Source organism: Oryctolagus cuniculus, chromosome 7 (genome assembly GCF_051225735.1).
Source record: "Oryctolagus cuniculus isolate XC-2025 breed Fujian yellow rabbit chromosome 7, ASM5122573v1, whole genome shotgun sequence".
In the NCBI taxonomy this organism is placed as follows: Eukaryota; Metazoa; Chordata; class Mammalia; order Lagomorpha; family Leporidae; genus Oryctolagus; species Oryctolagus cuniculus.
Window position 1 is genome coordinate 94303810 of NC_142873.1, and position 14711 is coordinate 94318520.

Below are 14711 nucleotides of genomic sequence, written 5' to 3' on the forward strand. Positions count from 1 at the left end.
GAAATTATACCCTTACTATGAACAAAGAGCTGTGATATTTTTCAATTCTATTCTAGTGTTCTAAACACAATGGTTGGGACCCACTGGTTGAAAAATAGTAATTTAAACTCTAACCAACACAGGAGATTCTGAGGGTACATTTCATAATAGCCCTTTTTTAAAGTTTTTATTTATATATTTATTTTTATTTGAAAGACTGCATAGAGGGAAAGACAGAGACAAAGCTCCTCCATCCACTGACTCATTCCCCAAATGCCCACAATGGCCAGGGCCGGGCTACGAGGAAGCCAGAAGCCTAGAACTCAATCTGGGTCTCCCAGATGGCTGACAAGGACAAAAGTACTTGAGTCATCACCTGCTGCCTCCAGGGATCCGTATAAGCAGGAACACTGAAACTGGAAGTGGAGTGGGGACTTGAACCCGACACTCTAATATGGGGCACGGGTATCCCAAGTAACATCTTTTTTTTTTTTTTTAAGATTTATTTATTTTATTTGAAAGAGTTGCAGAGAGAGGTAGATACAGAGAGAGAGGACTTCCATCTGCTGGTTCACTCCCCAGATGGCCGCAACAGCCAGAGCTGCGCTGAGCCGAAGCCAGGAAGCTGGAGCTTCTTACAGGTCTCCCACGTGGGTGCAGGGGCCCAAGCACTTAGGCCATCTTTTATTGCTTTCCCAGGCCATAGCAGAGAGCTGTATTAGAAGAGGAGCAGCCGGGACTAGAACTGGCGCCCATATGGGATGCCATCGCTTCAGGCCAGGGCTTTAACCCACTGCACCTCAGTGGGCACCAGTTTGAGTCTTCCACTTCCAATCCAACTCCTTGATAATGCACCTGAAAAAGCAGTGAAGGATGGCGCAAGTCCTTGGGCCCCTGCACCCACGTGGGAGACCAGAAAGAAGCTCCTGGCTCTTGACTTCGGATCAGCACAGCTCCGGCTGTTGCAGCTATTTGGGGAGTGAACAAGTAGACGGAAGACCTCTCCCCACCTGTCTCTCTCTCTCTCTCTCTCTCTCTCTTTCTTTCTCTCTTTCTCTTTCTCTCTCTCTCTCTCTCTCCACCTCTCCCTCTCCCTCTCCTGTCTCCCCCCATCTCTACCTCTCTCCGTAACTCTGTCTTTCAAATAAATAAAATAAATCTTAAAAAAAAAAAAACTATTTTCAAGGCCTCAATTCTCAACACTTGCCTACCTCTTACACATTTCCAACTGCATTGCCCCACAGATTCAAACACAGTTAGATCCAAAATTGTGCTAACAACTTGTCTTCCCTACATCTTCCCTCAACAATTTTTAAAATATTTTATTAACATGTAATATTTGTACAATATTTCAATGCAAGTATACAGCATAACTTGATCAAATTGGGCAACTAACATTTGCATTTCTTTGTCATCTGCAGCCTCCCAGCTCCTCTCTTCCAGTTCTTTATACAGTATGTAACAGGTTATTATAAACCATCGTCACCATGTCATGCAGTGGAACAAAGGAAACTATTATTTCCATCTAACTGTGTTTTGATGCCCTTTACCCAACCTCCCTCTATCCTCCACCACCCTCTCTCAGCTCCTAGTAATCACTATTCTAAGTTCTGATCAACTTGCTTTTAACTTCCACATATGAGAGAGAATATGCAGTATTTTTCTTTCTGTGTCTGATTTCTTTTTCATAACATTAGAATCTCTAGTCCCAACCAGTTTGCTGCAGATGTGTGGATTTCTCTTTTTGACAGCTGAATAATGTTCTACTGAGTATATATACTATGTTTTCTTTATCCATTCACCCACTAATTGTTGCCTAGGTTCCATATCTTGGCTATTGTGAATTGCACTGTAATGAATATGAGAGTGTAGATGTCTCTTTGCTAGGTTAATTCTCCTTGCTCAAATCTTTTCCAGCTTTCTTCATCTCAAAAAATGGTTCCATAATCAATCCCCAAACTAAGCCATATCATTTGTGATCTCTCTTTCCTTTCCCTCTACATACAATGGTTACCAATGCAATCTTCTTACTGATATGCAGGTAAATAATCAACTCTCCACACTTAAAAAAAAAAGCCCTGACCTGTGGCACTTACCTATTCCTGTGATACCAACACCCTAAATGGGACCAATTTCAAGCAACCAACCTTATCAGTGGTGGTGAGGCTAGGAAGAAAGTGCATATGGCTCCAATACAGCACTGTTTATTCCTGTCTCTAATGCAGAATGTATCTTTTGGCCTCTACCTAACACAATAGCATCTTTTGGATCTCTGACCTTTGTTTCATATCCACTTCTTTATCTGACATATCTCCAAACTATGTCTCTAAAACCCAGGATCATCATGTTACTCCACTCTATCTTTTTTTTTTTTAATTTTTTGACAGGCAGAGTGGACAGTGAGAGAGAGAGACAGAGAGAAAGGTCTTCCTTTTGCCATTGGTTCACCTCCAATGGCCACCACAGCTGGCGCACTGCGGCCGGCGCACCGCGCTGATCCAAAGGTAGGAGCCAGGTGCTTCTCCTGGTCTCCCATGGGGTGCAGGGCCCAAGCACTTGGGCCATCCTCCACTGCACTCCCTGGCCACAGCAGAGAGTTGGCCTGGAAGAGGGGCAACCGGGACAGAATCCGGTGCCCCGACCGGGACTAGAACCTGGTGTGCCGGCGCCGCTACGTGGAGGATTAGCCTATTGAGCTGCGGCGCCGGCCTCCACTCTGTCTTATGACACACAGTCCTCAATAATTTGATTCCTACTGATTCTTGAACTTCATTTCATACAGCACCAGCACCCACAACCTCTACTCAAGAACACTGGCAAACCAAGGTATTTCCAAATATATGATGCTGTTCCATACCTCTGCACCTCTGCTCATTCTGTTCCACTCCTCAAATAACCTCTTCCAATCTGTCCACTGAGCAAGGACCTACTTACCTTTCCTTCTTTAGGAAGCCTTTGCTTACCTCTTTGGATAGACTTGCTGTCTCCCACTTCCGTAACTCCAGTACATTTCAGCAGTTCTAGAATCTTTATTGAATTTCTTACTTTTAATATCCACCTCCTCTCACTAGAAATGAGTGTCAACATCTGAATCTTACACACAAGCAAGTGTGGTGATGGTATACAGTAGGCTCTCAATAAATAGCCACTATTAATACCCAGGACAACTAGTACCCCAAGACCAGCACATACTAATTGCCAATAAATGTTTGTTAAATGAAAACTTAGTGTGTTTTGGCCACCTGCACAAGGCCAGAGGACTGCTAAAATATCTGTACCTTCTAGATGGGGGCTGGCGCCATGGCACAGTAGGTTAATCCTCCACCTGCAGCACCAGCATCCCATATGGGCGCTGGTTCTAGTCCCAGCTGCTCCTCTTCCTATCCAGCTCTCTGTTATGGACTGGGAAAGCAGTAGAAGATGGCCCAAGTGCTTGGGTCCCTGCACCCACATGGAAGACCAGGAAGAAGCACCTGGCTCCTGGCTTCAGATCGGCGTAGCTCCGGCTCTTGGGGCTATTTGGGGAGTGAACCAGCAGATGGACGACCTCTCTGTCTCTCCCTCTCACTGTCTGTAACTCTACCTCTCAAATAAATAAATAAAATCTTTTTTCAATTTTTTTTTTAGTTTATTTTATTTATTTGAAAGACAGAGTTACAGAGAGAGGCAGAGATAGACGTCTTCCATCTGCTGATTCACTCCCCAGATGGCTGCAACAGCCAGAGCTGCACTGATCCAAAGCTAGGAGCCAGGAGCTTCTTCCAGATCTCCCACACGGGTGCAGGAGACTTGGGCCATCTTCTGCTTTCGCAGGCCATAGCAGAGAGCTGGATCAGAAGTGGAGCAGCCAGGACAAGAACCGGCACCCATATGGGATACCTGCACTTCAGGCGAGGGGGTTAACCCGCTGTGTCACAGCACCAGCCCCAATAAATAATACTGTAAAAAAAAAAAAAAAAAAGCTGTACCTTCTAGAACGATAAGTAGCCCAAGATCTATTCTCATCATCAGAGTTCTGGCAATTTGTTTTTTGTGTTTTTTTTTTTTATTTCTTTGCCTGCTGATTTCAGTGTGAGTTTACCAGGGTTGACATAACAAAGTACCATGGACTGGGTGCCTTAAACAATAGAAATTCATTTTCCCACAGTTCTAGAGGCTAGAAGTCCAAGATCAAGGTATCTTAGTCTTCACACTTAGAATCCACTATGCCTAGTAGCAGAGTACCTGAAACACAGCATATTCTCAATAATTTGTAGGATACTTAAATAAAGGATCTTCCCAGAAGTATAGTCCAAATCTGTAGATTCTACTACCCTCCAAACGTTTAATCAGTACCAAGAAAACAATGATTCTACTCTTTCCCTGAAAGAAAGTTTGATGCTATCAAAATAGCATCCAGAGAGTTCACTGCCAAACAGTTATGTGGCAGCCAACACATAAAAATAAAAAAAGCCAGACATCCAAAGTCATTGACAATAGCCTTCTTCCTCCAGACCCATCATGATTCTCCTAGACCGACAATTGTCATACACAGCTAGAGTAAGATTCTAAGTCAAGAGAAAAGCAACATTCCTCTGCAAGGTGTAAGAATTTAGGATAAATGTGGAGAGTGGCCCCAGGGCATTGGGTGGAATCCCTACACCAAAGGCATATAAGCTCCCCCGCTCTACCCAGAGATGTAAATCACCTACCCTGCCTGGAAAAACCTGTTAGACCATAGAAAACTCACCCTAACTGAGGAAACAGTTACAAGCATGCCAAATAGATTGCAGTCCATATTGCAATGGACAGCCTCTGGCTATCCTGCCCACTATTGCCTTGCAAGCACATGGCAACAATCACCCAAATTATGAAGGGCCTGCCACTACAGCTATACTCCTTAGAGTGCAGTCTGTGGGCAGCAGCAGTAGTCAGCCTCTACCTCTGCTTGCCTGCTGTTTCCTGGCAGTGTGTTTGGTAAATCAATCTATCTCTGCTCACTCTAGCTGCTCTGGTGAATTCCTAGTTGGTAACTTCCTGTGACAATAAATGGTAAAATGAACACCTGCTACTTTTTCCAACCCAAAATGAAACTTCCCCCGCCTTACCCTACCACTTTTTGTTGTGATTTTCAGTACACATATCGGTCATGTAGCTTGTACTCCCCACTATCAAGGTAGGCATATGATCTAATCAGCGCCCCCACCACCACCCCTCCTGGGATTTGAATCCTGAATTGAATGGTTAAAAAATAGAAAATAAGTGGAGGGAGTCAACTAAGCCAATGCTGTGAAAAGCCCTGGTACATAAGTCTGAAACAGCCTTGGTTCTTCATCTGCCCAAGGCATGATCAAACCTGTCTTGATTTCTGAAACCTACCTGGTAGTCTTCCCATCAATGCCTTCCCCTTAAATTAAATAGTATTTATTCTGTAGCTCTATATCAAAGAATCTTGACACATAAAGTGGCCCCTAGAAGCAGGGCATGGCTAGTGACGAATCTAAAATATGGAAATGGGAGTAAGCAGTTAAGAATCCCCCTACATACTACAGAGAGATTACACTAACAACCCTCACTATACCATTGCAAAATAGGCAGCTAGCTATACTACTTCCTCTCATATTTTGTGATATAGTCTACTTGCTAAATCTTTGGAAGCTGGTAGAAAAATGTCCAAACACTGGAGTGTGAGGCCATTTCTGACAGATCTTAGTAAGATCCTAGACTTAGCATCAGGCAGAGTAGCCTGCAGAGAAAATTCTGCCTCACTCAAACTGGCCCTTTCTCCTGTTAGGGATCCAAGATAACAGCAAGGCACATAGTCTTGAAGGACTACAACATTTTAATTCTTGGTCCTGGGTCAACAATAATGCTAGAAAAAAACAGGAAGAGAGGAAGGAAACACAGCAAGAGATAAGACTGGGACCCGGAGAATTGAAGCAAGCCTGATCACCACTGTAACTCTCAGTTAATACCACCTGCCTGGCAAAGAGCTATGCACTGGAATGAAGCCAGAGGGTGAGGCGCAAACGGGCTTTGCCTTTATCCCAGAGGCAAAAAGATAAGCAGCAAAACCAAGGGCTGGAAGATGGGCAGAGAACCAAGGACTGCTGCCAAGAGAGACCTTAGGGGTAGGGCCCAAAGTTGAAGATCAACCCACAGAGTGGAAAATGCATTTAGATAGCTTGAGTTAAGCTCACAGAAACCTTGGGGGAAAAAACACTGTTGCTCCAAAATCAGTCTCCAGGTATCCTAACCCACAACATGACCAGAACTTGGAATGCAGAGATAATACACCCCTATTAGGAAAATCCTACCTACCCAGGGTGCTTCTGAAGTGTGTTTCAAGATTTCATAAGGCAACAGAGAGCACGTTCAATAGTAGTTAAATACATAAGGCAATGAAGTATCTGTGAAATTGAAGGAGAAAATCTAACCATGAAACATTATTAACTAAATACAATGACTTCTGTAACACTTAAGACTATCACGAACCTAGCACCCAAGTTAAAGTGTATCACGGGGCAGGAATTATGGAATCCGCCACTTGGGATGTCCACATCCCATATCAAAGTGCCTGGGTTCAAGTCTCAGCTTGGCTTCCTAACCAGCTTCCTGCTAAAGCACATCCTAGGAGAAAGCAGGTAATGGCTCAAATATTAGGTCCCTGCAACCCATCTGGGAGACACAATTGGAGTTCCAGGCTCCTGGCTTTGGGCTGTCCCAGCCCTGGCTGTTATGGTCACTTGGGGAACAGCAGATGGAAGATCTCTCAATCTGCCTTACAAATAAATAAAAACTTAAAAAAAAAAAAAAAGTATATCAGCAACTTTCAACAAAGACATGGTACCAAAAGATTTAGATGCAGATGACAGGAAAAGATTAACTCTGGAAAACAGAGTACATGGTGAAGATAAATACAGGAAGAAATTATACTCATGGAGTTGTACTAAGAGAATAGCTTTGGTTTACTACCAGTCCAAATCAACTAAGAATGTTTGCGTCAAACCACCCACACACTACCAGCTTATGTGCCACACTCCCCGGGGAGCCAAATGCAGCCATTGCAAAAGGAGCTGCTGTAGAGACACCTGAGTACTGCTTGCCACCTCTGGGAAACACGGGCTGAGAAGCTGCAGTGCAGAACCACTGCACCTGCAGTGGTGGCACCTACAGATCCCAGGCATAACCTCCCTCTTCCTACACCTTCCATGGAGCTCTGCTTCCATGAGTACTGCAGCTTGCACTGTATATCTGCTGAGTGACACACAATCAGATAGAAGCAGAGAAAACTTTCTAATTCCATATATGTAGCTGGGATCTGGGTCTTACTTGCTAAGAAGGAGAAAATGCAATTCCTCAGGCCCACTGCATTCTCTCATTATTTGCATTAACTGTCCTGGGGAAAAAAAGAAACAGCAGTTGATACAAAGTAGAAGGAATATTTATGGTCTGTGAGCAAAGGAAAGAACCACAGCATGGGTGAGGTCACAGATGCATAAGGATGAGCCAAGAACGGTTCTACTGAGGATATTTTAATGCTGATGAACACTGGGGCTTCATTTGGCTTATTAAAATAGTTCTGGGTGGTGAGAGAGAAGCTGGCACATTCCCCTGTAGATGAGATGGCCCTGTGGTTTTCAACAACAGTTGGAATACAGTTGTCATGGCTAACACCAAGCAAGTACAGATGTCACACCAAAGTAAAGTAATGTCATACTATCCCCTACTGCCAACTCCAAAATGTCAATGGAGAAAAAGTATTGGTGGAAGAGGTCTTTAAAATAGACCAGGAAACTCTTAAATTCCAGTTATATGTATAACCATGATTTTTGCTGCTGAAGTCCATGAACAACAGCTATTATGGTTTAAAGAGTTCAGTCAAAAACCTTACTGCTCATCAAAACAAAAAGCAATGCAGCTCGCTATTCTCAGAGATAGAACAGCCACATCAGATTCAGCTGCTAGACATTAGACTTTATAATTCCAAATGTTTGTTTAGATGAGGTTCTTCTACAAAGCAATTTCCCCCTCCTTCAATAGTCATTTTCCTTATAAACTAAGGCTATCATTTTTTAATATTCTTAATTAATAAGTTTGATAAGAAGATATAATAAAAGACCATTCCACCATATCAAGTATTCATTACCCTTAAAAGGACACAACCAGGGGAGGTGAACATTTCATGCACACACATACCACACACACACACACACACACACACACCCCAACTTACCAAATGCCTTCTTAGGTTCTATCAACTTCATGGTAAAGAGTTCCTCTTTTTTTAATTCCTTTAACTTTTTAGCAACTTCATAGTGACGCCACCCAACAACATTTTCTCCATTTATGGATTCAATATGATCCCCCACACAAATTGTTTTAATTGCGTCAATAATGCTACCATCTCTAATTCTCTGAAAGACAGAAAATTAATGATAACATAGAATAAAATAGAACTACATAACATTACTTTTCATGCTCTTGAAAGATTGCATACAGTGTATCAACCCATTAACACACAGTTTAATGCTCAGTTAAAGATTAAAGACTAAGCACAAAGGACAACCATCTTACCTCCAACCATTCTTCATCTTTCCTGTCAATCATCCTTCGGCTCCATCACTATCTCCTCTGGGAAACTTTTCCTGACAGCCCTCAGTCCCTTCCCCCTAGAATGGGTAGGGTGCCACTCTCATACTTTTATAGCACTTTTATCCTAAACATCCTGAGCTCCCAACTAAGCACTTCGCATACATTAGGACATCTAATTCTAACAACCTTTATGAAATTCTCATAACACTCTCATCAGAAAAAAAATATAGTTATAAAAAACTAACCTAGAAATGATGAACATTTTTAACTTTTAAATTGTATTATATGCCAAAATTCACAATATATTTTCTTTTTTACCAAATCTTAAGAATATGGCTGTTCATTGCAACAGTAACTATTAATATGCTATCCGAAAGTGATGCAATAATGCTACTTTAGAAAGAGCTCATTATTTATCATTATAGTTAATTATGAAGCCAAGAAACCAAGAATTTTGTAATCTGACTTGTTATTTTATTATTAGCCTTATATTGCCAACAGAAACAATGATAACCACAGCATATCACTCAGTACAACTAGAATTTCTAAGCTATCATAGAAAAATAAGTAAAAGACTAGAGTCTAAGGAAGAAAAAAAACTCTATTGAATACTCTGTTCTATAGCCACTCTTAACCCATTAAAGAATTTAAAGATCTCTATTTAATCCTGACTTCTAATTTTTATTCTAATTCATCTCTTGATATAGCTTGAACCTATTTTTTTCTTTGATCAACCACATCACACAAATTTCATTGTTCTGTCATGTAGTTTTTAGTTTAAGGCATTGTCATAAATATAGTAATAATAAGCAGTTAATAAAATTAAGAAGTGAAAGACTTTAAGGACATGTAAATCTTACCAGTGAATTATAGGTCAGAGTAACAGAAACCTAGTGTTGCCCAGGTCTGTGAGTTGCCATCAGGGTCACCAGAAGAGAGCTCAGACCAAAGGAGGAGAAAAGGCCATCACCAGAAGCCAGTGCAGGCAGCTGGGTGAGAATCAGGCAGTCAAGAGAAAAGCCAAAGCATAGGTGATCTTTGCTTTGCTGTGATGGAAAAGAAAGCCAATATAAGAAACTTGAAGACAAGCACCAGAAGAGGAGCCAGACATTGAAGCAAAGATGGAGACACTAATGATGGGACTTACGGACTACATGTGCCTTAGCCTCCTAAGTAGCTAGAATAAAGAATGAAATAGCAATGGAGAAAAATTCTGAAATCTAATAAACTTTAATAATTACACAACAACTTGATAGAGATTCACAATATTGCTAAAAGTGCTATTTTGGCCAAAAAAGAAAACTAAGAAAAGAGGAGAGGCATTAATGCTATACTTAAATTTATTGACTTACTTATATTGTTCTCTCTAATACTTAGGAACCTTGGAGCAAGCTGATGCAAGAGGAAAAGAAGATGATGATTGAAAAGCTTTTTGGAAAACAGAATCTGTACCATTAAACATGGGTTCCCAACCATTTTAGTTCATTATTATGATATCTTCTACTATGTTGATGCCAAAGTTCTATGGAACTCTGCCTTCTTCTCACAGACATCAGCAGGACTCTAAAGGGGCATCCCGCCATCCCCAGAATTTTAAAACCAACCTGAGCTATACATCCTGCTGCCACGTGCAGCAACTTTGCTCATAATAATAAACCAACATTCACATAGCAACTGTAAATACTTATCTTGTGTAGTTCTCACAGTAAATCTAGGAGCAAAATATTTTTCCATTTAATAAATGAGGAAATCAAGGCATAATCACTATTATACAGCTAGGTCAAGATAACACAGCTAACATGCTGGCAGAATTGGATTTCAAACAGAGGTGGTATAACAATGAAATTTTAAAAAAGAAAAAAAAAGTGTCAAATGTAGAATACAAGATCCTCTGATCTCAAGTGCACAGTTTGGGGTTACAACTGTCCAAAAAGATCAATCACCTTTGACTCTGAAAGTTTTACTTTTTTTTTTTTTTGACAACCCCTATTTTTCTGCTTTCCATTTCCTTACTTCTACTAAAGCTCCAGACATTATCTATTTTCAAACATTACCTATATTCCCAAACCATCACTTCTATTCTCCCATCACAAGTCTCTGCTCACAGCATCCAAAAAGAATCATCCACCCCCAAGACTTCCTACACTGCTTCACAAATTCTTAGTTTGAATGACTGAATACGTTAAATATGTTATAGCTTGAATGACTGAATATGTTAGATAAGTACCATATTTCACAGAGTGATGATGGTTCTAAAATATGATTAGCTTAATTTTACTAAAGTAAAAGTGACAAAGCATAGAGACTGCCACAACAGATATTCTGAAAATGACAGTTTTGTAGTTATTCATAAACAATTTCCATTAAAAATGAACTCAAGTACTTAACCAATTTAACCTCACTTCTTAATTACATGTTAAAAATGTGTTTTTTATTTTGAAACTAAAAGTAGACATTTCTTCTCTTCCCCCCCCCTTACAGGCAGAGTTAGACAGTGAGAGAGAGAGACACAAAGAAAGGTCTTCCTTCCGTTGGTTCACCCCGCAAATGGCCACTACGGACGGCGCGCTGCGCCGATCCGAAGCCAGGAGCCGCGTACTTCCTCCTGGTCTCCCATGCAGATGCAGGGCCCAACCATTTGGGCCATCCTCCACTGCCTTCCCGGGCCACAGCAGAGAGCTGGACTGGAAGAGGAGCAACCGGGACAGAACCGGCGCCCCAACCGGGACTAGAACCTGGAGTGCCGGCGCCACAGGCAGAGGATTAGCCTAGTGAGCCGCGGCACCAGCCATATTTCTTCCCTTAAACCAGGAGTCAGCCAATTAGACCTTCCAGGTCAAATCAGGTCCATCATCTGTTTTTATAGGACCCATGCATTATGAATGCTTTTCATTTTTTTGAATGGTTGAAAAAAATTAAAAGAATAGTATCTGTGATGTGAAAATTATCTGGAATTCAGAATATATGCTCTGTAAGGGCTTAATGGAAAACATCCATGCCCATTCATGTACTGAATAAGGCTGTTTTTGTGCTATTGTAGCTTAGTTGAGTACTTGTATAGTTGCAGCCAAGACTGCACTGACCCACAAAGCATAAAATACTTCTTAACTGGCCCTTTACAGAAAATGAGCATTGACTCCTTTTTTTTTTTTTTTTTTTTTTTTGACAGGCAGGCAGAGTTAGATAGTGAGAGAGACAGAGAGAAAGGTCTTCCTTCCATTGGTTCAGCCCCCAATGGCAACTACAGCCAGTGCCGCGCAGATCCGAAGCCAGGAGCCAGGTGCTTCTCCTGGTCTCCCATGCGGGTGCAGGGCACAAGGACCTGGGCCATCCTCCACTGCCTTCCCAAGCCACAGCAGAGAGCTGGACTGGAAGAGGAGCAACCGGGACAGAACAGGCGCCCTGACTGGGACTAGAACCTGGAGTGCCAGTGCCGCAGGAGGAGGATTAACCAAGTGAGCTTCAGTGCCAGCCACATTGACTCCTATCTTAAGATGTATTAGAGGGGCCGGTGCTGTGGTGTAGCAGGTTAACGCCCTGGCCTGAAGCGCCAGCATCCCATATGGGCGCCGTTTCTAGTCCCGGCTGCTCCTCTTCTGATCCAGCTCTTTGCTATGGCCTGGGAAAGCAGAAGATGGCCCAAGTCTCCTACACCCGTGTGGGAGACCCGGAAGAAGCTTCTGGCTCCTGGCTTCAGATCAGCACAGCTCCAGCCATTGCAGCTGTCTGGAGAGTGAACCAGTGGATGGAAGACATCTCTCTCTGTTTCTACCACTCTCTGTAACTCTTTCAAATAAACAAAATAAATCTTTAAAAAAAATTTAAATGTTTTGTTATAAGCATGCTTTGAATTTTGATTAACTGATTTATTTATTTTGTTGTCCTGAGAAATGCTGAGGCTGGATACTAAAATCAAAAATGTTTAAGTCTTGGCCGGCGCCGCGGCTCACTAGGCTAATCCTCCGCCTAGCGGCGCCGGCACACCGGGTTCTAGTCCCGGTCGGGGCGCCGGATTCTGTCCCGGTTGCCCCTCTTCCAGGCCAGCCCTCTGCTGTGGCCAGGGAGTGCAGTGGAGGATGGCCCAGGTGCTTGGGCCCTGCACCCCATGGGAGACCAGGAAAAGCACCTGGCTCCTGGCTCCTGCCATCGGATCAGCGCGGTGCGCCGGCCGCAGCGCGCCGGCCGCGGCGGCCATTGGAGGGTGAACCAACGGCAAAGGAAGACCTTTCTCTCTGTCTCTCTCTCTCACTGTCCACTCTGCCTGTCAAAAAAAAAAAAATGTTTAAGTCTTGTCAGGTATAGCACTGAGACCCAGCAAGTGAAGTTGCTGCTTACAACACTGACTTCCCATATGAGTGCAGATTCAAACCCCTGCTGCTTCACTTCTGATCCAGCTCCCTGCTAGTGCATCTGGGATAGCAGCAGAAGGTGCCCCTGCCACCCATGTGAGAGACCTAAATGATGCTCTAAGCCACTGGCTTAAGCTTGGTCCAGACCAGACCAGTGTGGCCATTTGGGGAGTGAACCAGCAGAGGGAAGACCTTTCTCACTCTCTGTCTCTCCCTCTCTCTGTGTAATTCTGCCATTCAAACAAAAACATAAATCTTAAAACAAAAGTCTGTTATCTTTCTACCTGAAAAGTTATATCTGTAAGAACCACACCAAACTATAAACTCTGCTATTGACTCTCTTAAATATGTTTTATTATTGTTATTACAGCATTATCAATTATGAATAGTTAGTAATTTTTTATTTGCATCATTATATTTAAACCCCCAAATAACCCCATAAAATAGGTGCTAATGTTCCCATTTTCCAGCAGGGTCAGAGAGGTTGAAGGACTTGTGCGAGGTCACAGTTGGGCTAAGACTGAGAGCCAGCCTGATGCTGAAGCCCGCATTCCTGCTCATCACAGAGCACAGCCTCCCTAACACAGAATCCTGCCCCTGCCATTGTCTGAGTCCCTACCACAGGGTCCTTCTCTTACTTCCATCCACTATTTGTTTTTTCTTTTGTTTGCTTTTGTTCTTTTTTTTTAAGATTTATTTATTTATTTGAAGGACAGAGTTACACAGAGAGAGGAGAGGCAGAGAGAGAGAGAGAGAGAGAGAGAGAGAGAGAGAGAGAGGTCTTCCATCCAGTGGTTCACTCCCCAGTCGGTCACAATGGCCAGAGCGGCACCGATCTGAAATCAGGAGCCAGGAGCTTCTTCCAGGTCTCCCACATGGGTGCAGGGCCCCAAGGACTTGGGCCATCTTCTACTGCTTTCCCAGGCCATAGCAGAGATCTGGATTGGAAGTGGAGCAACCAGGTCTTGAACCGGCACCCATATGGGATGCCGGCACTTCAGGCCAGGGCGTTAACCCACTGCCCCACAGCACTGGTCCCTTCCATCCACTATTAAAAGTGAATCGGTCACTCCTTTCAGCAGCACAGACATAAACCTGTAACCACACAGAGATTAGCATCGTCCCTTCACAAGCGTGACATGCAAGCTCAGGAAGCACTCCATTTTTCCCCCTGTTTCTCTTGGCAAAAAGAAACAGGAAGGATAAGTCAGAAACTAACAAAATTGATTACCTCTGGAGTGGGGGAGGAGTGGCACATCTCCGACTACATCTTCTAGCAAAGATTTGACTTTTTGAATCATGTTAATATTTTGCATGTTCTGAAGATAAAATTGAATGAACAGGATGAACAAACAAGACCAGCAAAAGCAAATGGACTCGATGGTATTTCAAAAAAGCACTAATCACTTGGGGTGGGGGCTGGGAGGCAGGAGAGAACTATTCCAATACAGTGCCTTTGGAAGACCCTTCATCTATTCAGTCTAAAGACAAACTAAAGTGCACACAAATCTTAAACTCTTAATAAGTTTATTTTTCATAGTACTGTGTATATAGCAACTCTAAATCTAGCTTGTGTATTTTGTAGGACTAAACAAATGAGTAAATATTTGGATGATTCTGATATAAATATTTTGATGGGGAATCCAAGGAAGTACACTGCAGGGCAGGATACAAATCAGAGGCACAAATATTAATTCATGATTCCTAATAGACATGTGTGTTAACCTGCCACTGAAAGGACTTAGAAACAAGGACACTCCAGGAGCAGTTAATAAGCACAACCAGCACTAGAATGTGGTCTTAAAGTAT

The 14711-nt window shown here is 42.7% G+C and overlaps 1 protein-coding gene and 1 pseudogene across 5 annotated transcripts in view; one reads left to right on the forward strand and one right to left on the reverse strand.

The window, feature by feature from the left end:
- Positions 1–14711, reverse strand: part of GIPC2 (GIPC PDZ domain containing family member 2) — a 102340-nt gene that overhangs the window by 47066 nt on the left and 40563 nt on the right. For 3 of the 5 annotated variants that reach the window (XM_051857580.3, XM_089300436.1, XM_089300437.1), the window contains exon 3: positions 8195–8375. In XM_051857580.3, coding sequence (XP_051713540.2) covers positions 8195–8375 — 181 coding nt within the window. Of the gene's footprint in view, positions 1–8194; positions 8376–9418; positions 9600–9688; positions 9731–14711 lie in introns of those variants that run through there. The other 2 variants (XM_089300438.1, XM_089300439.1) reach the window with 2 other exon arrangements.
- LOC127493810 (U6 spliceosomal RNA) lies at positions 13971–14071 on the forward strand (annotated as a pseudogene).